The sequence below is a fragment of the Emydura macquarii genome, unplaced genomic scaffold (genome assembly GCF_026122565.2).
Source record: "Emydura macquarii macquarii isolate MOO-44397 ecotype Brisbane River unplaced genomic scaffold, CSIRO-AGI_Emac_v2 contig_1876, whole genome shotgun sequence".
Lineage (NCBI taxonomy): Eukaryota > Metazoa > Chordata > Testudines > Chelidae > Emydura > Emydura macquarii.
Genome location: NW_027132013.1, coordinates 27,911,278 through 27,934,431, shown reverse-complemented (window position 1 = coordinate 27,934,431; position 23,154 = coordinate 27,911,278). Strand labels below are relative to the sequence as shown.

At 37.1% G+C, this 23,154-nt stretch overlaps 1 protein-coding gene across 2 annotated transcripts in view; it reads right to left on the bottom strand.

Moving 5' to 3' along the window:
- Window positions 1–1,088: 1,088 nt before the first annotated feature.
- The window catches only part of LOC137159571 (formin-like), a 233,597-nt gene continuing 211,531 nt past the window's right edge, over window positions 1,089–23,154 (bottom strand). For both annotated transcript variants that reach the window (XM_067558036.1, XM_067558037.1), the window contains 2 exons: window positions 7,556–7,640; window positions 1,089–5,546 (listed from right to left, as the gene is read on the bottom strand). In XM_067558036.1, coding sequence (XP_067414137.1) covers window positions 5,502–5,546; window positions 7,556–7,640 — 130 coding nt within the window. In that variant the 3' untranslated portion in view covers window positions 1,089–5,501. The remainder of the gene's footprint in view (window positions 5,547–7,555; window positions 7,641–23,154) is intronic.

Here is a 23,154-nt window from a genome sequence, read left to right as displayed (position 1 = left end):
TCTAAACTGCCAGTCTGAATTTGTCTAGCTTCCACTTCCAGCCACTGAATTGTGTTATGGCTTTCTCTGCTAGATTGAAGAGCCCATTATTAAACATTTATTCCTGAAGTAGATACTTCTAGATTGAAATCAAGTCAACTCTTAGCCTTCTCTTTGCTAAGCTAACAGATCGAGCTCTTTGAGTTTCTCATTATAAAACGTATTATCTAATCTTTTAATAATTCTCATGGTTCTTCTCTGCACCCTCTCCAATTTATCAACGTTCATCTTGGATGATAGCAGCTCCAGGGAAATCTATACGTGTCCTTTCCATGAATCTTTTATTTGGAGTCTAATGGCTCCACATTCAGCTTGCAGCTGGACGTTGTTCTGAGATACTCTTTGGCTACTGTGACACGCTGTGTGGAGTTGGAGCTGTTAGCCACACTAACAGTATGTCTATCTTTAGTATTTTAGGGGCAAGCTCCTACTTGCACTGTATCAGGTACAGCTTCAAGAGAGATGGCAATGGTCAGAGCATTAGTATAGAAAAGGCTCAGGCATTTTCACCACCATGCCATCCAACCCTCTTCAGAGAAGATCTAGGTGACATGGTTGTAAAAAATGCCCAAGCCATGGTGCTAGTGCAATGCTAGCAGGATTCACCAAAAGAATGCTAGTGTAGGTAAGGCTTAAGAGGCTACCTGGTACTCTGATCCATTGGGTGATAGGAGTGAAAAGGCTGACACATCCTTAATAGTTTAGAAAGATTAGACTCCTAAACTAAACTTTCATCCTTCCTAGGACTACTTGAAAAGTTGAAGAGAGCACTGAAAAAAATTCTCTGAGTGCTTGAAGATTCCAAGGGGATGTCTCCAGGGTGATCTAAGTCTCTGTATCTGCTGCTAAGACTTACAAAATAGGTTTAAACTAATGTCTATTAATGTTTTAGTTCATAAATTATGCTGAAGTTTTTTTCCTGTATATACAAAGTGTTTTTCCTTCAGTTACAATGCTTGTAAGTTTCACCACTTGTCTTTATTAACTTTGGGCTAGGAGATATTTAGCTTTCAATGTTTCATGTTGTTTAAAATCACACAGAACAATAATAAAGCAAAAGGGGATATTTCCATTTATAAGAGTAGTTACATGTGTAAATCCCATGCACTTTGATGAAAGAATAGACTCCAAATGTCTGATTTAAAGTACAGTCTTTACACTTAGGGTTCTCTGGAGTACAGACCAGAAAGAAAACAAACCGGTGTTTTATAAAATTCCTCAGGAGAGTTTTCCTGAAATAAGATGCCTTGAAACACTCCATACTTGACAGGCTGTCCTTTTCAAATATGAGGTATAAGCAACTGCACTTTTTTATTTTACTTGTTTTTACTCATCACCTGGTAGAAGATGACTCACATGTACAGTGGTTAGTTACTTCTCTTTCTGCTATCTGAGTATCCCAGCAATTCCAGTTTGTTTAAATTTCCATATGCACTGAATCACAGGTTCATTCTATTTGTATTTTTCTCCAAACAAACCTCTTCCAATTTCACTACAAATATATTCTTAGATAATTAAACTTATACATGTGGATTTTCATAATAAAACACACATTATAAAAGACAAACTTCCATAGGTCACACATGGCAAAAAAAAAAAAAAAAAGTATATAGTATAGTATATACAGATCAATAAGAAAAGTCATACAAATAATATAATTTATATTGTTAACATATTTCTAATATGCAAAATAATCTTTCATTTTGAAAGCATTAACAGGTAACAGCAATATAAGCATTCCCTCCTTCTCAAAATCTAAATGCACGAAGTAGTGTTTCAGAGTTCTAGTGGCATTATAATTTATTCAGAACCTTACCTAACAAGCCAATTTGCAGTAGGTCTCATATGTTTATCCTCAGTAATGTTGAAAAATAGGGTCTTTTTAGATTGGTCTTCTTTACAAACCTCCAGGGTCCAGGCAATAAGAGTGTTAAAAGAAACTGTTGACTTTCTTTCCTTTCTACCTTTTTCTTTCCTCCTCCTTTCTATCTTTTCTATTCCTCCCCAGATCAGAAAGCTCAGGTTAAAAATCTGTCTTCCAAGTACATTTGAAGTGCTTTCAACTTCTCTGACATAGCACTTTATGCTGTGCCATTAAGCTATTTAACAGAAACGTCTGGAGTATTCACATCCCAGGTTTTGATTCAGGCTGACCTCTAAATGTTAAATCTAGAATACCTAAATAGTTCATAATTATACAATTTACGTATAAATATAACTAGGCTTGGAGGGATTAGATTTTTAATCTGTAAATGTCAGTAACTGTTGATTTCACCGTACACACAAAAACTGACAAAAATATTTCCATTGATGATAATAGAAATGTACAGATAGGCAAAATAAGAAAAAATGCTGCTTTGGAACTTATTAGAATTTGATTTAAGGATATTTACTTTTATACTTTAACATGTGATGTTGACAATTTGTGTTTTAATGGTTATAAAGCTTTATCTTTTTGAAACGCAATGTTTATTCTCATTAAATAATTACTGTCTGACCCCCAGTTTCCTGCAATGATAAAAATATAAATAGATGAAAATTGAAAAAATGCTTAAAATAAACACCAATATTATTCATCAAAATAATAAAGCTCAAAATCTGTCATGCCTCCATGTAACATCTATTAATCACCAATGCCACTCTTCTGCTAGAATAACTTCATGAAGATTAACAGGTGGCACCAGTATTAATGGTCTCAGGCCACTTGTGGATATTGGCCAGTGGTGTACCAGCATGCTGTTTAGCCGGTGATGTCCATTCATTTAAGGCCATATTTATAATAGTAATTAAGTCTTGAGCAGGGGAATGGATCAAATTAACTAGATGTTCTTTTCCATTGAATCTAGTAGTAATCCCACTATTAATAAAATGCTGGAAGTTTAAAACACAATCCTCCTCTTCAGGGAAAAAAATCATTACAATTATGTTACAAAACATTTTCCCATACCATGAGAATTTCTGAGATTTTGAAAAAAAAATTCTCCCCAAGTTGGTACAAAAAGTAAAAAATCTCAAAAAATTTAATGAGGAAAAATAATATTTAGATTGCATCAATCAAAATGTTTCATTTATATAATTTAAAAACATTTATTTTCAATTTTGACTTTTTAATATTTGCTTTTTTTTAAAGTATAAATTAACTATCACTTCAAAACAGAAAAGTCATTTTGAGCCCCAAATTTAAAATTTAATTTAAAAAATGTTGAAATGGGAAATTTTGACAATTTTAAAACCTTTTTTCCCTAAAATTTTCAAACTAGGAGATTTGTTGAAAGCAACCCTTTCCCAAGAAGAGTGTCTGTTTTGATGAATTTGTATTTTCTGATGAAAAATGTTTTGTCAGAAAATTCCCATCCAGCTCTAATTATAATATTTCATAGGTTTTTTTTTACAGGTACAGAACAATATTCAGTATAGTAGTTTGTTTAGAGACTCATCAAAATTGTCTTGCCTACTGCTGTTCTCTAATCTTTGGCTTGTATGAGCATTATTGCTTATGTTGTGTATCGCTAATGATGATTACCAAAATAGATGCACTTCACCTATCTTTGTGCTGGTTTGATCTTTGGAATTTGCTTTCCTTCAGTCGGAAAAATGGTACCACCTTATGGCTAGTGCTCCAATGTTCTTGCAAATTTCTGTGCTAACTGGGGGACCCCGCCTCCATGAATCTATTTACATCCATTGATCTATATCTGATTTGTTTTCATTTGTAGCACATTTACACATATTAGGTCTATCAACAGCAGCTACAAATTCCAAAATATATAGGGCTATCTTAACTCCATTAACTTTATTTGTACAGGAATGAGATACAATAACTATTTAAGGAATGTGAAAGTTTAGAACTCTTCAAATGAGAAAAATAAATAGGGTTGCTACAATTATTGTTTTCTTTAACAAATATACAACCACCTTATCAAACTTGCCTAAAGCTTTGTACCGACTCTTATAACATCTCATTTGCTATGTAGACAGCCCAATATATTTCTTTCATGTATATTCTTTTCAACTACTATGCCAAGGGATTAATGCCTTCCTTTCTACATGTCCTATACATTTTGCTTTATCATTATTTCATTTGTATTGTCATATTGTTATGACTCTAATAGTCAGAAGTTTTTTATGGTTTAGTAAATGTGGAAAGTTTCCTTTATAAGATCCCTCCCCAGATGCGTGTTTAGTTGCAGTCTGCTGTTGGTCTATAACAAAAGTTCTATTTATTTTTAAGAGTCACTATTTTTATTCTACCTCAACATTTTTTCTGCTGCGAGGATCTCTCTTTTTACGAACCTGATCCTGTGATGTAATGAGTGCCCGAAAGTAATAATGGAGCTGAGGGCAGTCAGCAGTTCATAGTTTTAGGACCTAAGTGACATTTCACACAGAGTGGTTATATTATCACAAGATGACAGCAAGATTCTCTTACTTCCTCCTCAAATTTCTCCATATTAGAGTACATACATATCTTCTGTGTTATACATACAGATATAAATATATGGGGAGACAAGAGCAGCCTGTACAATATGTTTTATAGTGAGGTACTTATTGTTAAAGAACATGGGCTTCAATAGAATTGAAAGCCAGAGATTTAGCAGTAAATATATGACTTTATGGAAATGTACTATGCACTATAGTTAGATGAAAGATGACAAATAAATTATCTTATGTCATTGATAATTTGAAATTAAAAAATGCTTTTGTACTTTTGAATCAGGCAACATGAAGAACACATAAGAAACATCAAGTCAAAACCACAAAAATAATTTGCCAGTTATATAATCTACATATTATAATGTAGGACAACAGAATTTGAAACTATTTGTCTCTCCACATGTGCAAAATATTGTTCCTATTTCCATGTATACAGCATAGACTGAGTTTTCTATAAAAATAAATGTAGTAAAATACAGAATACATTAATTATAATAAACTTGCATAAGTTTTAGCAAAGATGAATGTAATACTTATTTAAACTATCAAAATGATGTAGAATTAGTGTTGCCCCCAGCTAAACATGAGGTCTAAAAACTTAGGATAGAATAGCCTCTCATGAATTGAACTGTACCTCTGTTGCAGTCTACATAAAGCTAATGTAAGCAATATACAGGTTGTTAGCTGTTAATTAATTCAAAATCCAAAATCCTGATTTTATACCTTCTGCATTAGTGCACTATGCATAGAGTACTTCAAATAACCGTTTAGAAAAGAACTGCATTTTAAGCCATATAAGTTCTATAAAACCCTTCATAATTCCCCTGTAAACAGTTTCTTAGTATTCCCTCTACTGAATGAGCAAACTCTTTATAAAGGGTTGAAAAGTCTTTAGCGGATTGTCTCAGAGAAAGATGAGAAAAGCAGAACTCTATAACATTAACTTAAGGTGCTCCCTGGGGAATGGGCATAGTAAAGCATCGTGCAAGGTATTAAGTCACACTGTCATTATTTTCATGTGTCTTCTTTCAGTTAGCGGTCACACTGGCTTCCTTCTGACGTACTCTTTCTTTCTGTTGTTTAACAAAAAAGAGCTTTATTATCATTCTTTTCTTTAATTTTCCATCTGTTCTCAAATTACAACAAGCATGTGGACTAGAACCCTGAGCTGAGAGTATCAAACCAGTCATAGTAAACTGGAGCCGTTTTTTCCTTCAGAAAATTAACTCCTGGAGTGCCATACCATAAATCTCTAAGCTATGCTGCAGTTTGTCATTTCCTGCAAAGATTTCTTTCAACACACAATGTTCAACTATCAGATCCCATAAATGCCTCTCTATGAACTTAACTAGTACTATATGTCTTTAAGGAGTCAGTCATTTAAATACAAACAAGACATTCTGCAAAGATCAGCGCTGCTGCAGGAAGCTGGAAACATTTCAAAATAGTGTACTCAAAATGTATGATTTTAATAGCTTCTTCCACTCTGCTTTCAAAGCTGACCCATATATCTGTATGATAATCTCTAATGAAAAAAGCATGACCAAAACTTTAACAAGCATTTTTAGAAATCTTAAATATAATTAAGTCAGCCAGAAAAAAGACCCATATAAATGTAACAAAAGTCTGTTCAGCAGTTAAGTATCTGAATGCATTGCTTTTAGGATTGTGTATGTAAAGAAACAAAAGAAAAGGCTACTAGAGGAAGGAAGTCCATTGTGTTCAGTTGGAAAAAAACCCTTCAATTTGCTGGGATGCCTGGGAATTGCTATATTGACAGCAGGGTTTATTGTAAGTAAGGAGGTATCGCCTCAGAAATGAAATGAGATTTCTTGAGACAGAGAAAGTTAAAAGCAGTTGTTGTTGCTGTTGCCCTGATCTTGAAAAGGTTGAACTACAAATATAATAGGAAAACTAAAATGTTTGAATGTTCTCTCTTTAAAAAACAAAACAAAAATCTCAGTGTATTTCATGAAACTTTCCACTTATTTCCATGTGTCCAAAATTATTGGGGTGGAAAAATATCAAAAATACAAATCCGGTTTTGGAGAACAGAATTAATATATATTGCAATTAACATACGTATTACTTCAATAGATAAGAGTTAATCAACATTTGCTTTTCCCTTAAGTGTTTATTATCACTGCACTTGTTCAGAAAGCAGAGGAATGGTATATAAATCATACTTGAGAGCTTGCATTTTGATTTTTAAACACTATTGCCTGAGCCAACAAATACAACTGCATTTTTTACCAGTGTATTTGTTGTGTTAAAAAACACAGACTTACATTGTGAACACTACCTAAAGTGATGCTAACAAAAAAGGTACTCCTGACTTAATGAAAGCTATTTTTTTTAAACTAACTGACACAAACATATGACAGATATTAGCAAATACTGGTCCTGGAAGTAAGAAGTGCTACAAAATATAAAGTGATCTTTCTTGACAATTTTTTTGTTTTCCTTTAAGGTATATGTATGTAAAGTAAATCTTTTAAATACAGTGAAACATACATTAAAGGAACATTTCCAGTAGCCAACCATCTATCCTAAGTGACCACTTGAAAACATCCTCAAAATTTCCAGTACAATTTCATTCAATCTTTTGGAAAAGATCATACACAAAGAAAAAGTGGCCAGGAAGAACAAGGATAAATGATATGATGTTGTGCTGTTAATTTTTTTAAAAACTCCCCCTCGTTTAACAAGGGGAGATGTCAGAAGAGAATCTTTAGGAGGGGTTTGAATCAAGACAGGAAAGTGGCTTTTTGAACAAGTCTGGTTAGAGCATTCTAAAGAGTGGCAGTGAAGAAGGCACAGAGACTTTTGTGAGAGAAAGAAACAAGAATCATGGCTCCTTCCATACTTTGCCATCCAAACCATGCTAAAGCTAGAGTTGGCCACAAGAGAATTTAAACTGAGTACACTCAGTTATTATACCACTATAGACGAGACCTTAAAGATTTTTCCCCTGGACCAATATCAGTTTGCTGCTTTCAGACTGATTACACATGCATGCTACTAGCTACGCTTCTATGAGAAATACAAAACACAGAGTGTTATGCTGAAGAATATATCATACCAGACTAGCCGTGGGATTGATTTTCTTTGTTTCAACCTTTTTCTCTTCAGTTAACTTGTCTACTAATTGCTGAGCCACTTTCAGTCTGAAACAAAATACAAACAAAATATACTATTAGATACAAGAAATGAAACTGTTTACATCAAGTTTAAAGAATGACCCAGTGCTATTAACTAAAATTTGTTCAGTTGCACCTATTAAAATATTATAGTGGAAGATATGAATAAATTCTCAAGTAGAGAGGAGAAAAAAAAAATGAAAGGACTTACGCCCTGATCCTGCAATGCAATGCACACGGGCAAGCCCCCGCACACATGTGGAGCCACACTAAAATCAGCGGAGCTCTCTGTGGGTGGAGGGATCACCCATGTGGTTCTCCTGGCAGGATCCAGATTTTAGAGAATTCTTCTCCCCCTCCCCTAACCCCCCACAGTTATCACACACAAGCAAGAGGATATCCCTATTCTGAAAACAAAACACACAGTGGTGGGCTGATCATTTGTGTACATTTTGGTACCTCTTGAGTGCATTTTAAATTAATTAGATTGCACCAACAATTAAATCTTGTTTTCACATAAACTATTATTTTCACAGCTGTCACAGAAAATGACTTTTTGACATGATAAACATGAAACCTCTGTAGAAAAAAATTGAAATGAAAATGTCCTGTCATGTTTTCCCTTACTGAACATACACAGAGAAAAGCCTTAGATGTTATTAAGTGATCAATCTCATTGAATGGAGAAGGAAGTGCAGGAGGCAAGTGAGGAGAGGGTTTTGGCTGGAGCTGTAGGCCTGATCTCAGGCAAAGGTTGCAGGCCAGTCCCCTGAGAAGAGCAAAGGGAGAATGGGAAAGAACACACAGGGGATTTAGGAGAAAGGGATCATGAAGGATTTTTTTTCTCCAGGAGAGAGAGACAGAATCTTCTGTTTCCAAAATCCTCCTGATTGTCTGAGTGCTGTGCAGGGCAGGCTCCTTGAATCAGCTATGGTGGGACAGAAGGTGAACCAATCCACTCAGCAGTTAGGGAGAGGAACCCCCGCCCCCCAACAACATAGCAGAAAAGGGACCTGACTCTCATCTTTAAGGTGTGTGTGTGAGGTGTGGTGGAGGGGAGGGAAGGGGAATCAGTGGTATTAATGAACTGATGCTCCAAGCAAGGTAAAAAAATGAGTGGAAATTCTTGGGGTTCTCTCTTAAGATAATTTAGAAACATTTCCAGCACTTTTTATAACACTATTTGTCTGATTGTGGCCATTAAAACATGTGCTTATGAAATTTGAACTTAATGTTATCCTGTGAAATCAGTCAGTTTGCTCTATACAGAATAGCACTTTTTTTCTGTTAACCTATCCTACACCCCATCCCAAAGACTGCACCCTTCCAATTTTCCATATCACTAAAGCTCTGAGGGAGTAGACACTTGGTTTATATTTCAGTCTGGAACATCCAAAAGGAAAGGAAATTGCAAGTAAATTTTGATTACAAAAATACAACCCAATTTCCACTACTGTACACTGAGTTTTTTCTTATAAACTTTATAGTTTTTGGCACTGTCAAACCAGGAAATTTTACTTTCTCCTTTTACTTAATTTTTCCTGTGCCTGTGCCCAGCTAATAAAGTATTTAAAATACCAAGTCCAGTTCAAACCGCTTCTGACACACTAAATTTTGGAGGAATGTAAAGCAACAAGGAACATGGATTAGTTCTGCAATTACTGACATGTACTTCCTTCTCTCTTGTAACTCTGTGTACTGCATTCCTCCAGCAGCAACTGGGATTCCTGACATTTTTATTAAAATATAAAATACATTCACAAACACGTTGCAGTGTTCATCAGTACCCAATATATTTTAGACTAACATTTCTTGTTTGAACTATGTATTTTGGAAGCTTCTATTGGACAATTGTTAAAGTTTGGAACATCTTTATTTTCTTGCAAATGCCTAAGAGACATTACTTTTAAGAAGCCTTCTTTCCAACACCATTTATGTTCTATGTTGATAGAAGCTTTAGAAACACCTTAAATTAGCTTGATACGAGATTTAGTTTACACAATATTAAATTTGTTTCCAGTTTTAGTTATACCTTTTGTTCTTATAAATTATAATACTTACTTTATTAACATGCCCAGAAGTCAACAAGTTATTGAACTTTTAACATGTTACCTACAATATCACCTCTTCACAAAAAGATAGTGTATAAGGTTTGCTTTTTAATGACAGGATGACTGCTAGTCATTGGATAGTACACGCCTCGTAACTGCGAAGGTTGTAACTGCAAAGAATATGCTCAAAGTGCCCCTCAGTTTTTAAAGGCAGTTGTTATGTTTAGTTTCAGTAGGACCAAACTGGGATGTTCAGGATTCTATGAACTCCTTCATTTTGGACCACCTTTTTGATAAGTCCTAAGTTTTTCTCCCTACAGTTATGGTTGTTGCACTGGCCCGATGGGCTTTCGCCGAACGGCTGTGAAATAAACGGCTGTGAAATATCTTAATCACAGAGACTTTTGGAGATGATAAACTCAAGTTAAAAAATCATGAATAAAGTCATTTTAAATTATGTATGTATGGTGCTGAGACTACCTGCTATTGCTTACCTGTCAGATATTAATGCAAAAACTTTTCTAGTAGAAACAGAATAATATGCTGCTCACCAGGTCACTTTTATGAAACAAATGGCTTGTCCACACCATGCGGTAATGTGCACGACAGGGCCATGATTTCTAAAGCACACTAATGTGTTGTGCATGAATTGGTCTGTGTAGACCCTGCTGGTACACCCTAAAGGATCACTAATGTGTGACAGATAAGGATTCGTACATCGCCTCCGCACCATACGTTTATAATTTAAGACAGACTTCACGATTCGTGATTTTTTAACTTGAGTTGCTCCAGTTTTAAGAAAGTGGTTAGCTCAATAATTAGGTCAGCCAAATAACCAAACTATGAAGATGCTTTACAAATAATAGCTGTCCCCTCCTGCTCTTGGAAATGATACTACTGCTAGCCACTATGTGTTGAAATACTAGTCCGGAATTGGCTAAAATAAAATGAAATGAAAACTAACCAAATGCAAAAGAGTGTTAGCTGAAGGCAGCTATTGTTTAATCCCGTGTTCCTCTCCAATGCTCCACCTTTTTAAAATAAACTAAACCTGAAAATGGGAAAATACCTCTGCCTATTAAAAGTTATAGTAGCTTTCCATCAAAATTTACAAATATTTACAATACACTTTGGAGCTGTATGTACCTCTAAAATAGCATGTGTGTACCACATTTGATTGTGGCTGCTACTGGAACTACTTTTTTTTTTTAATAGAATACCCAAATAAACACACACACACACACAAAGCACACACAATACATGGCTCTAAGCACAAGTCAGACTGGTTACTAGGCAAGCTTAATCAGCCATTTAGGCTTACATCTGTATGGATGTTATAAACAAAATATGCAGCACCACCCTTTCTCTGTTTATTGTGTTCATTTTCTGCCCTCTTCACTTGGTGTAAACAGAAACGTTGTTGCCACTTGTATAATGAATGAAATCGTATTTCAAACTCTTTCCAGCTAAGATGCTACAAATAAATAGTAAATGGAGTACATGGCTTGTGTGATTTGACTTAGAGAGTAGTATGATACACAAAAAGTAAAACTACAGATAAAGTTCATTTGCACAGACAGGAATAAACTCTTAATTATTGTCTGACATTGTCTTAGGGGGAGATTCTATGTAAATAACTTATTTGCAGAGATATCACACCACACACTATTATTTTTAATCACCTTAAAATAAGCTATTTAACATGTCATAAAGCAAGTCCTTTCAGAAGTTAAATGCAGTTTATGAGAATTTATATAGACTTAAATTGTTGTACTCCTTCCTATAAAAATATAAACTTCCTTGCTTTTCTTTTTCTTTTTCTTTTTTTTTTTTTTAACTGTTTGCCAATTACTTGTTCTCAGTTTACAATAAAACAAAAGCTAGGTGACAGAATGTCAAACTTGAAGTTAAACAAATAAATTCCACTAAATATTCCTTTTTACTTTTCAGAGAGTAACTGCAGTTATATTAATGCTAATGAAGGTGCTCGGTTTAATATTGCACACTTTGTCAAAATCAGGTGAAAGGAAAAGGTATTTCTGAGAGCAGGGGAGTTGTCCCCTTTTGTTCAATAGGATGGCCAGAAGAACAGCTGAAGAGGACTTCTAGAAAGCATTACTTACAAGGCTAATAATATCAGTCTCAGTCTGCTTGAGAGTTACTCGAAACTAAACAGGTAATGAGGCTACCAAATAAATTGAATAGATGCCCACTATGTCTTGTTATCTGAGCTTATTTGTTAGTCAAGTGTTAAATAATCACCAACCTGGAGATGGGGGGCAAAGAACTCCCTAGGCAGTAGGAAAATCATTATTGTACTAAAATAACCAGCTGGATGTGATAATGTGGATTGAACAGTTTATAGAATTAAAGAAGAAAGCTCACTCAATGAAAAGATTTGGGACTGACATGAGTCTCCTCTCTAAGAGCCTGATCCTGCCCTTACCAGAATAATTGGGAACAGAATCAATCCCTAAAACAGCATTTCACAACCTGCATATAGGGGAACAGGACCCCCCGCCTCCATAAGACTAATTCTGAATATCACAGTGTGGAAGCGGAACATTTCAGGAACTGGTTCCAGCACAAACTCACTGCAAATGGACTCTGTCTCTGGGAGAAGTGACTCCTTGAAAGCAACCCACCTTCTCTCCCAGCTGTGGATGTGACACCTAAAATAGCTGGCTGGGAGCAGCTCACATGAACAGGAGCAGCTCACATGGAAGGGCTCAGACGGGGGACTATGACGATGGGGGACCATGAAGGTATTCCGACACGGAAAGATAAGGCTGCAGACTCAGGCAGCAGCCCAAAGATTCCTTTCTTTGCACCTACCAGCTTTGAGTGGCACTAATGGACACGCCCTCACCCCAGCAACTTTCTGATGAGTGGGGGAATGGAAATGGAACTAGAACGAAGAGAGGGAAGCAGGAAAGGGAAGGAGGGATCAGGGAAGTAGGAGACTCAGCAAAAATACATGTACAAGAAGAAAGAAGAATAAGGAAGAAAAGGATAAACTTTAAATTGAAAAGCCAAAAAGATATGGGGAAAAAAAGAAAATGTGTCACGAGGGAGAAAACTGACAGAAAAAAGAAAACACAGCAACACCTATCTCTTAACATGGTGTGAGGTGATGTGGGGGTGTTGATCTGCCAATCCATTCCAAGAAGGAAGTCCCCAGCAAAAAAGAGAGAGAGGTTTCGCTACCTTGCCAGGTCAGCACTGTGCACCATTTTTTTAAAAAACTGGACACAGCATTTCTTGTTTAGTATTTCTGATTTACAACGAAGGGTGGGTTCTTGCTGTTATGACATGTCAATAAAAGTGACCTTTCATGAACAGTATGGGGACAGTGTGACTCAAAGGGCATGTCTATACTGCAATGTAAGCCCAGGGTTCGAACACAAGCTCAAGCCTATCCCCCTTCTGTTTACACACAAATTGCGCTAACCCACGGCTCAGACACAGAGTCCCAGGACCTCACGAGGTTAATGGTCTGATCCTGAGTCAAGTTGGGACTCAGGGTTCAAGTCCTGTTGATTTGCAGTATAGACACAACTCCACTGGACCCAGATTTTGGGAGTCCACCAGAAGTATCCCACAGTCACATTGGCTCACCTTCTCTGTCCTCTGGATAATCAACTTTGGTGGACAGTCAAGTTTCCCCACACTGCACCATGGACAGAGGGCTAGAGTGGCCCACACTTTGGGAAGGCACTAGGAAGTGTGGGATATGGGTGGTTGGAATTGGGCCTGCATAATACAGTGTAGATGCTAGAACCCCAGGTTGGGACCCAGGGTACAACAATTCCTAACTTCAGGTTACAAATGAGTGTAGACACTCAAGCCCTAGGTTAACAATCCCAAGCTTTGCAACTTGAGTTCTAATACTCCTGGGCTTACATTACAGTGTGGACATATCCAAGTGGGACAGCAGACCCAGCATTAATAATTGTACAACAGTCTGAAAGTTAAGCTTCTTCAAAGAGGATTGAGTAATGACAATTTTTCACTTTGTTTTTCTTTCTTAGTATTTTCCCTTCCACTCCAGCTCTCACTGAAGTCCATAGCAATCCTTTCAGTGACTTCACTAGAACTAGAACTGCCCCTCATCCTTCAGCATCCCATACAATCCCACTAGGACTGAAATGCAATTGCACCTGTAATTTAAACACCCACCATCAGCACCATCTAGGTCAAGCAAAATCTGTCTGTTTAAATCAGCAACAATGGCGAAGCTAATTTTAATATGCTTCTTCCACTAAACCAGTTTATTTTTCTCCCCCTCCCATTTTTGCTAGTCTAACAGGAAGCTCATATAGCTTACTATTTACACACATCACACACATATATCTTCAAGTAAAAAATCAGTACTATCTGGAAAACAAAGTAAAATATTTGTTTTTGTTGGGGCTTCACATTGGAGCATTGAATTATAAAAAACCCTTTTCATGATGAAGGTTTCAATATTTTTTCTTACATATTGTATGTTTGGGCAGCGTTAATCAATGAGTGACACAGTTCACATCTACTCATGTCAAGACATTAAATATTAACAGTTTTTGAAACTTCTGTGCATTTTAAAGAAAAAAGAAAAGAGGAAAGTTTAAGGAATGCAAGCCAATTAAAATCTGACTAGCTGTAATGTGAATTTTTTCAAAGGAAGAATTACCATCACCCATCACTGAGCAAGCAAAATATCCAAATGAACACAGGAGGAATAATAATAAATAAAATATAAATATATAAACATAATAACATATACCTAAATATAATATAAGTATAAAACTAATATTACACAATCCTTTAAACTCTGGCACATTATGTCACACAACGTGAAAAATAAAAGTGATTAAAGTGACAAAAATGGAGCTACATATTTTTAAACCGATAAATCATGACTCCTCTATTTTACCTGAAACTCTTTGGAGTTACCCCAACTAATGTGAAATAAAGTAACACCTGCGCTCCTAGTTGGGAGTGTTCGGCATCTCTGAAAATTGAGGCACCAAAATCAGAGGCCTTTGCTGAAAAATGTGGCCATTATTTTTCATTAAAAACCTAATTTGTTGTTCAGCAATTTTAGGGAATCTAAACATAAAACTAAAAATAGCATTTTACATATTTTAAATGTTTTCCATCTCCACGGGAACAAATAAGGGCTGGCAGGATAAAGGTTGCTATTATCATCACTTACCCCTCTGCTCCCCTCTGTTACTCAGCTCAGAGGAGAAGGTAGGGCACCAAATGCTCTAAAACCCAAAGATACGAGAGACAGAAGCCAAGATAGCATGTTTTCTTCTTTCTTGAGCCCATGCAATTCTCTCTACACCTGCTCCATGCTGTCAGGGTTCTGCTGGCATTCAAGGGCTGAGCTGGGGGGTCATAGCCACAGTCTCTCAGGACTTCATGAATTTCTGAGCAGAATCCACTCCCTTCACTCCACAACTCTTACTCTCAAGCACCAGTACTGTGCATTCCCTTCTTTCCACAACTGCTAATATGCAGTAGATGACATTATTTCTATACAACAGTTCATAAATTTTAGTGCACAGATATTTAAAGTGATGTAGAGGTTAGACAATATATTACATCTAGTTACATTTTACAAAACTGACTATTTCACAGTATATCATGGCTTTTTATATAATGAAAATTGACGTATTTGCGACATTTATTTAGATTGCACATATTGTAAGCTGAATTTTAAATATGTGTGCACTATATTTTATTAAACCAATAAAAGACTATAGTCAAAAAGTATTTGTCTGTATAGGCCAATGGAATTTGTCTCCAGTCCTAAAATTGCAGATGCAGATATCCTGTTTTTTCATTTTCTTTTTCTTTAAGGCTCTTATGCTGGTAGGCATGCTGTTACTTCCAGATCCTCTGTTGCTGGTTCATCTGAATAATATGGGTTAAATATGACAACACCACAGATTGCCTTCTGTAGCCAAGAGGAGAAAATCTAATTTTATGCCCCAGGAAACAGCAGGTGCAGAAGAGCAATAGAGAGTACATATTTTTTTCTTTCAGGAACAGGAATTCTGATAGGGCACCTTGCAAGGAAGGCACACATCATTTTCTCATGCTCTGTTGACATCAGCACTATGCTCCTGGTCACTCAGGCCTATAATCTGTGCATCCTCTTTCTTTTGTCCCTCAATCTAACCCATATCTACACTCTGACAGTTCTTCCTGCAAAACATCTCTAAGATCTAGTTTTTCCTCTCTGTTCATACTGCTAAACTCTGGTACAAGCCCTCATTAGCTCATGTTTTGACAACTGCAATCTCCTCCTTTCTGGTCCTGACAAATGCCATCTTGACCCCCTTAAATCCATTCAAAATGCTGCTGCAAACATGCAAAACTCATCACTTTGACCACTTCACAACACTTCACTTTGTATCCTTCCATATGGCTCCTTTTTTCCTTCATTCATGTACAAACTACCATATAAAGCTTTGAGAGTGAAGGGACATACAGAGCAGTCAGACTCTGACTCCAATCTACTAATGATGCTAGCCTTTCATGTCTACTGGTCAAGCATCTTCACCTTTTTTCTATGCTGCCCCTTATGTAAAGCAGTAATACCCTATAAAAATCCTCAAAGAAATCTAATTAGCATCTTTCAAATCTCTCCTTAACACTCACTTAGGTTGTGATCTATAAAACACTTGACAATGGCTAGGCAACTGGTGTACCTCAGCTGCTGCTTATTATACTAAGCATAATCCCATTTGTTGTTTCCACCCGTTGCCTCCCATCATATACTTAGAGAAGATATTTGGGCAGACACCAAAACGTGTGTGTGAGTGGCTGTGTTATGCCTAGCATAATGTATTCTACCACAATAGAAATAACAAATGACCAGTCACAACGTCACCACAGCAACAGTCACCACAGCAACAAGTGGAACCTCATCGTGATTGCCATCCATTATTTTGGTTAATATATGAACAACATGGAAGAGATCAGAAGTAAAAGGAGGTGTCTCTGAAGTTTCTATAGGAGGAAAAGGTGAAGAAAACCTGGGAAGGGAGAAGGTTACCCTAGTAATGGGAAGAGGGTCACTAACACTTTTCCTTTTTACAGCAGAACATATGGCAGTGATACTGATTATTCATACTGTTCAAACCAATAAGGGAGAGTCATATGGACTCATGAAGAAATAGTAATATTTAGTTTAAATGGGATTTGCAATGCACAATCTTCTAAAAACTATAAGGAGACCAGATTCCAGTAATATTGCAAAACTATATGTGGCATCCATGTGATGATGTGTTATGCTGTCATTAATACACTGACTGTAATATGGAAGGTCTAATAAAATGCCAGTCAAGTTATTAACAGCAGTGTGAGTTAATGAAAAATTAATTATTTATATTTCAGTACAATCAGGAACAAATTTAATCAGGATCAAAGCCTGATTGTGCTATCAATGGGATGAACACATGGTGAGCGATATTGAAATCACTTGCCTACAAACTGCACATAGCATGGAAAATAATAATTTTAACTATTTTCCTATTTAAGCTGATAAATAAGATATTCACAGTTTATTGTGATCACAATGATAGCATAAAAGTATCATAAGATATCATTCATTTTTTACAAACCAGTAATAACTATTAACACCATAAAGAGTAAAGCTCTATCACCTTGCACTATGATTCCAATAGTTCTCACAAGCTAAGCAGACTCTAGCTTAATATTTCTTTGGATGAGATGTAAACCTTAAGTCTTGATCACTTGGCCCTGACCACAAGAATCCCAGAGCTTTTTTCGTCTGGTAGAGCATTACATTTGGTATGTGTCCTGGGCAAATTACAACTTGAATAACTAACTTCAGTCTACTTAAATTGTCACTGAAATCTCATCTGGTTCATGTTCTAAATGAGTATGTAGTATAGCACAGTGCTAATTAGCAACTTCCCCGTTCCATTCCACCAGTGCTATGTGGGTGTCATGATAGGTGTGACGGATTAGATAGGACGTCCAGGAGAAATAGTTTGTACAGTCAGTTAAAATGTTAAGTCTTTCGGCACTATATAGAAGTAAGATCCCTATCATCATAGTAAATTACATTGTTTTATAAATTTGGCTTTTGAGAAACACACCAAGGATTTTAATTGCAATCTTTTTGTAGTAAGATAATATTTTTAAAAATAAATGATTTACATTACCATTGTGCTTGCTTTCAGAGCCAAAACTCCAGGAAGAGAACTTGCTAACACTCAGCTAGAACAAGGACTAGTGTTTTTAGTGAAACTGAAAACCAAATCTGGTCATAGAGTCACAGAGTTTAAGGGCCGAAGGGACCACCAAATAGTCTGACCTCCTGCACATCTCAGGTGACCTACGTCACCCAGCACCTGCATACTAACCCAACAACCAAAATTAGCCAAAGTATTACAGCCCACAGAAGGCTAAACTATGATATACCACAGGCAGAGAAGAAGAGAGACTGAGGTGCACCAGTGCCCAAGGCCTCCTGCAATGGCAGGGCTATGATTAAATGAGATATACCCAGATAACCCCAGCAAATGACCCGCAGCCACCTGCTGCAGAAGAAGGCAAAAAAATACTGCCAATCTGACCGGAGGGAAAATTCCTTCCCAACTCTACATCTTAGACCCTGAGGAGCACGTGAGCAAGAACCAGCCAGCCAAGCATGTAAGAGAGAGAATGCTTGGTACCACCTCAAAACCCCAGCCCACCCCAACCAGTGTCTCATCTCCAGCTGTGGCCATCTCTGTGGCCAGAGAAAGGAGACCAAAAAAAGAGAAAAGAAATCAGAACATTTTTTTTTGGGGGGGGGGGAGAGGGGGGAATTCCTTCCTAATTGCCACAGGTGCCCAGTTGATGCCCTGAAGCATGTGCTCTAGGAACTCAGGACATAAACTGGAAGGGACAACCAGAACTGCCCTCTCCCCATCATCATGAACAACCTTGATATACAATCCCATGATATATTTTTCCTGCTCTCTCTTGAAACTAATTAAATGGTTTGTCCCCATAACTCCTATTGGGAGGCTGTTCCAGAACCTCACTCCTTTGATGGATAGAAACCTTCTAATTTTCAGCCTGAGTTTATACCTATTTGTTCTTGTGTGTGTCAGAATTGTTCTTTAACTTGAATAGCTCTTTACCCTTCCTGGCTTCCGATCTTTCCTGCAGTTCTCCCCTCTCTAAAAAGTCAGCTATTTTCTCAAAGAAGGAAATCAAGTTAGCCTGGCACAATCTACCTTTTGTAAGTCCATGTGGCCCTACATCCCCTTTTCTGTTTACCTTCATAAACTTAATTATTCCTCACAGTTTGTTCCAAAGTCTTGTATACCTCTGAGGTCAGACTAACAGATCTGTAATTGCCTGGATTCCATTTTAAAAATGTATAGATACCTTAGCTATCCTGCAGTCATATGGTATTCACCTTGAATAGACAGATTTATTAAAAATTCTTGCTACCACACTACCAGTCTCATGTGCCAGTTCTTCCAATATTCTGGGATGGAAATTATCTGGTTTGCCTGACCTGAGTACATTAAGTTCTTTGAGTTTTTCTTCCATCTCAGATGTGGTAATTTCCATTTCTATATACGCATTTCCATCAACTCTCCTGCCTCCCTGCCTACGTTCCATATTACTATCCTTACTGAAAATAGATGCAAAATATTCTTTTAGTTTTTGAGTCATGCTTAGGTGGTTTTTAATCTCCTCTCCATCCACACTGCATAGTGACCCAGCCTCCTCCTTCTTTATTCTTTTTTTATTTACATAACTAAAATAAAAAATAAGAGGTTTTTAAAATTTCCTTGGCAAGAGCTAATTCCACCTGATTTTTAGGAATTCTCACTTTAATCCTACATTTTCTAACTTCGAAGGTGTAATGTTCTTTACTGATCAATCTCTTCCGCTTACTTCTAATTACTTTTTTGAGTTGATTATTCATTCAGCTGGGTCTGGAGTCTTTCCCAACAAGTTTTTCCCCCTTGCTCGGAAAGCAAATTTCAGATAGTTTTTGTATAGTTGATTTAAATCCTGGAACTTTTCAGTCCAGTTGACTTCTTTCGCTAATTCCCTTAATTTCCTAAAGTCTGCTCTTTTGAAACAGAAAATCAAAGTTGACCTGGTTTTGATTATTCTTCCATTTAATTTAAACTGAATCAATTCATGATCATTCAATCCAAGGTTATTTCCTATGACCAGCTCTGCTGTGATGTCCTCACCATTTATCAAAACCAGTCCTAAAATTGCATCACCTCTTGTGGGTTCAGTGATAATTTGATGAAGAAAACTGTTGTCTATCACAGCTAGAATAAGTGGGCCAACCAGTATTAGTAGTATTTATTATCCATTCTATATGCAGGAAGTTAAAGTCTCCTATTTTGGCACAACTCACAGCAGTATTTATCTCCCAAATAATATTAAGAGATCTCTATCCATACCTGAGTCTGATCCTGAGGGTCTATAGCATACCCTTAACACTATCCTAATAGAACCTCTTTTACAATCCTTCCTCAACGTGATTTTGACTCAAACAGATTCTATTTTGTCCATTCTAACATTTCTTATTTCTTTACAGTTTAGCACATCATTGATGTACAATGCTATTCCACTACCTTTACCTTTATTCCTATCTCTCCTAAACAGTACATAGCTTTCTATACCTGTATTCCACTCATGAGTGCTATTCCATCATGTTTCCGTAATCACTCTAATATCCAGTTTGAACCACCTGCACCAGTAGTTCCACTTTCTCCAATGTATTACCCAGACTTCTTGCATTTGTGTACAAGCAATTTCAGTTGTTTCCCTGGGACCCCAACCACATTTCTAGCCAGTCTAGGTATGGTTCCTTTACTACCTGTGTCACCTACCTGATTACTATTCCAGTCAATACTTGTACTTACTGTCTCTTTGCTGTCTATACTCTTATCTTCTGGTGGTGTTCCATTATCCCTAATTATATCTTTATTTACTTGATTTTCCTCCTCCTGTGTACTGAAACCAGGCGTGGAGATTTCATGAGTCTCTCACAACCACCTCCCATTATCTCTTAGGTTAAAGCCCTTTTTATCTGTTGTGCCAGCCTTGATCCCAAAACCCCAGGTACTCAAGTAGAGTACATCAGTTGAGAAGAGGCTTCTTTCTGTGAATGATTTCCAATGGGCAATAATCCCAAAGCCTTCCTCCTAGCCCATCCTTGAGTCATCTGTTGATCTTCAATATTTTGCCCTCCTTCTCTAGAGACTCGGAGTATTCTGCTGAAGACTGCTGAGCTTCCACATCTTTAAGTGTCTTACCTGGTCTAGCATAGACATCCTTGATCCATTCCAGTGAGAATCTAGCAGTGTCATTTGTCCCGACATGCAGCGCAATCAGTGGATTTTTCCTGCTCAAATCAGGACCTTTTTCAAGCCTCATTTTTACAACTCACATACTTGTCCTTGGCAGACAGCACACCCTTTTGTTCTCTGGATCTGGTCTGGTGACAAGCCTGTCAATTCTTCCTAGCGTGGACTCAATCACACAGACCGGTCTTTTTCTGTTGTTGGTACAAATCTGTTTTATGTTCTTTCTTGCAGTCCCCTGAATATCATCCCGAGTTTTCTTTGGGCTCTGATCCTGGCTATCTCCATTGTCTCTTCCTCTCTTCTGCAAGGACTGGCTTCCTTTCTTTTCTTCCTTACCACCCCATCTTCTGCCTGTTTCTCCTCTTCATTTCCCAGTGCCACAAACTTTTGTTACTTATCTCAGTTTCACTGCCACAAGCCAATCTCTTTCTCTGCCTTGTCCTCGTGATCATGTTCTTCCACAGATCACCCTCCCTTTCTGGCAATCTACTCTGCAGGTCCTTTTTGTTTGCAACCTGCTCTCTCCTCTCCTGCATTATACCTCAAATCCCTGCCTGAATTCCGTTATCATCTCCAGATGCATCTCTAATACTTAGATCTTCTCTGCCATGAGTTCTATCAGGTGACACTTCATGAGTAAGTAGTTTCAATCAGATACCCATTCAAGGATGATGTACATTCTGCAGCTGACCTCCTTCTTTGTGTCCTCTTCTCCTCACATCACTTTTAGTGCTACCTCACTATTCATTATTGTCTGCTCTTCTGAATCCTTATTCCCTGAGAAAAAAGAAAAGAAAAAAGCCTTCCCCTAACTCCCACCTACAAACTTCCACAAAAATTCAGCTGTTAGCTGCTATCTGCTCCTATGTTCTCTGATGACTGGCTTTTAATCCTATCCAAACTAGGTCAACACCGTTCTCTTGTTAAGAGATATCAGCAAGTACAGGGTCAAGCCATACACCTGGAACAAATCCCTCAAAAATCAAGACCGCACCTCCAAAACACAAAATCGCCACTTTCCTCTTAGGCCAAACTCCCACAGACAAACAAAGATGCTTTCTCCCATCCCTGATCACTGTTGTAGTGAGAATGAAAATAAGATTTAACAGTTCTACTCTGGCAATTATCTCTGAGAAATCACAATAAGTTACTTATACACAAAATAGTATCATGTTTTATATTAATTTGAATATTAAAAAAGTTATAAATATTTAACTTAAAAACTATTAATTACGTACTGTAAGAGTTTATGCAACAATAAGATCTTTCTCTTTTATGGATCACAAAGTATTACAAGCAAGGAGTGCACTCTAGTATCATAGGCATGATCAGTCAAGCAGTCAAAGCAAATCATTCTGTATTTGGTAAACATAACACCAAGGTTGACTAGAAGAATTAGGGGCACATTGAAAGCCAACAAACAGCATCTTCCAGCAGATACAGAAATTGACTGGAGACTGCCTGGAACTCAAAGCTTTCCTCCTCCTCCCTTTCTGATTTAAGGCCCTTTTTTACTTATTACTAGCTACCTGAACTGTCACATTCAGAGCTATCTGCTTTTCCTGGTGATTCATCCAAAATGGTTCTTGTCTCTGTGACCAAGGGCTTGTCTACAAGGTGATTTGGTGCACACCGGCCGTGATGTAAATTCTAGTGCACACCGGAATGTCGCACTCTAATTGTCTGTGAGGACCCTGCTCACATGTACTAAAAGTTCCCTAGTGTGTGTTTACATAGTACTGTTTGAAATGGGACTAAGAAAGCAGTGAATTTGGCATTGACAATACTACGTAGCAAGATTTAACTGCGATCATCAAAGCGCTCAGTGGAAGGAATGAAATTCAGGAAATAAGAGACGTTTGAATTCAGGCCAGGGATCACGCTTTTTAAAATATTTTGTATAGTACTGAGTGTAACACAATGCTCATTAAATAATGATCGTGTCTTCTCCAGCCTTTGAGACTCAGACTAAGGTCAGAAGGGACCATCATAATTATTTAGTCTGACCTCCTGCACATTGCAAGCCACAGAACCTCACCCACCCATTCCTGTAAGATAAATCTAGGGTCTCGCTTTCTCCTTCAATCTCTGCTACTGAGCTATGAAGACTCATATATAAAAACAAGTTGAAAG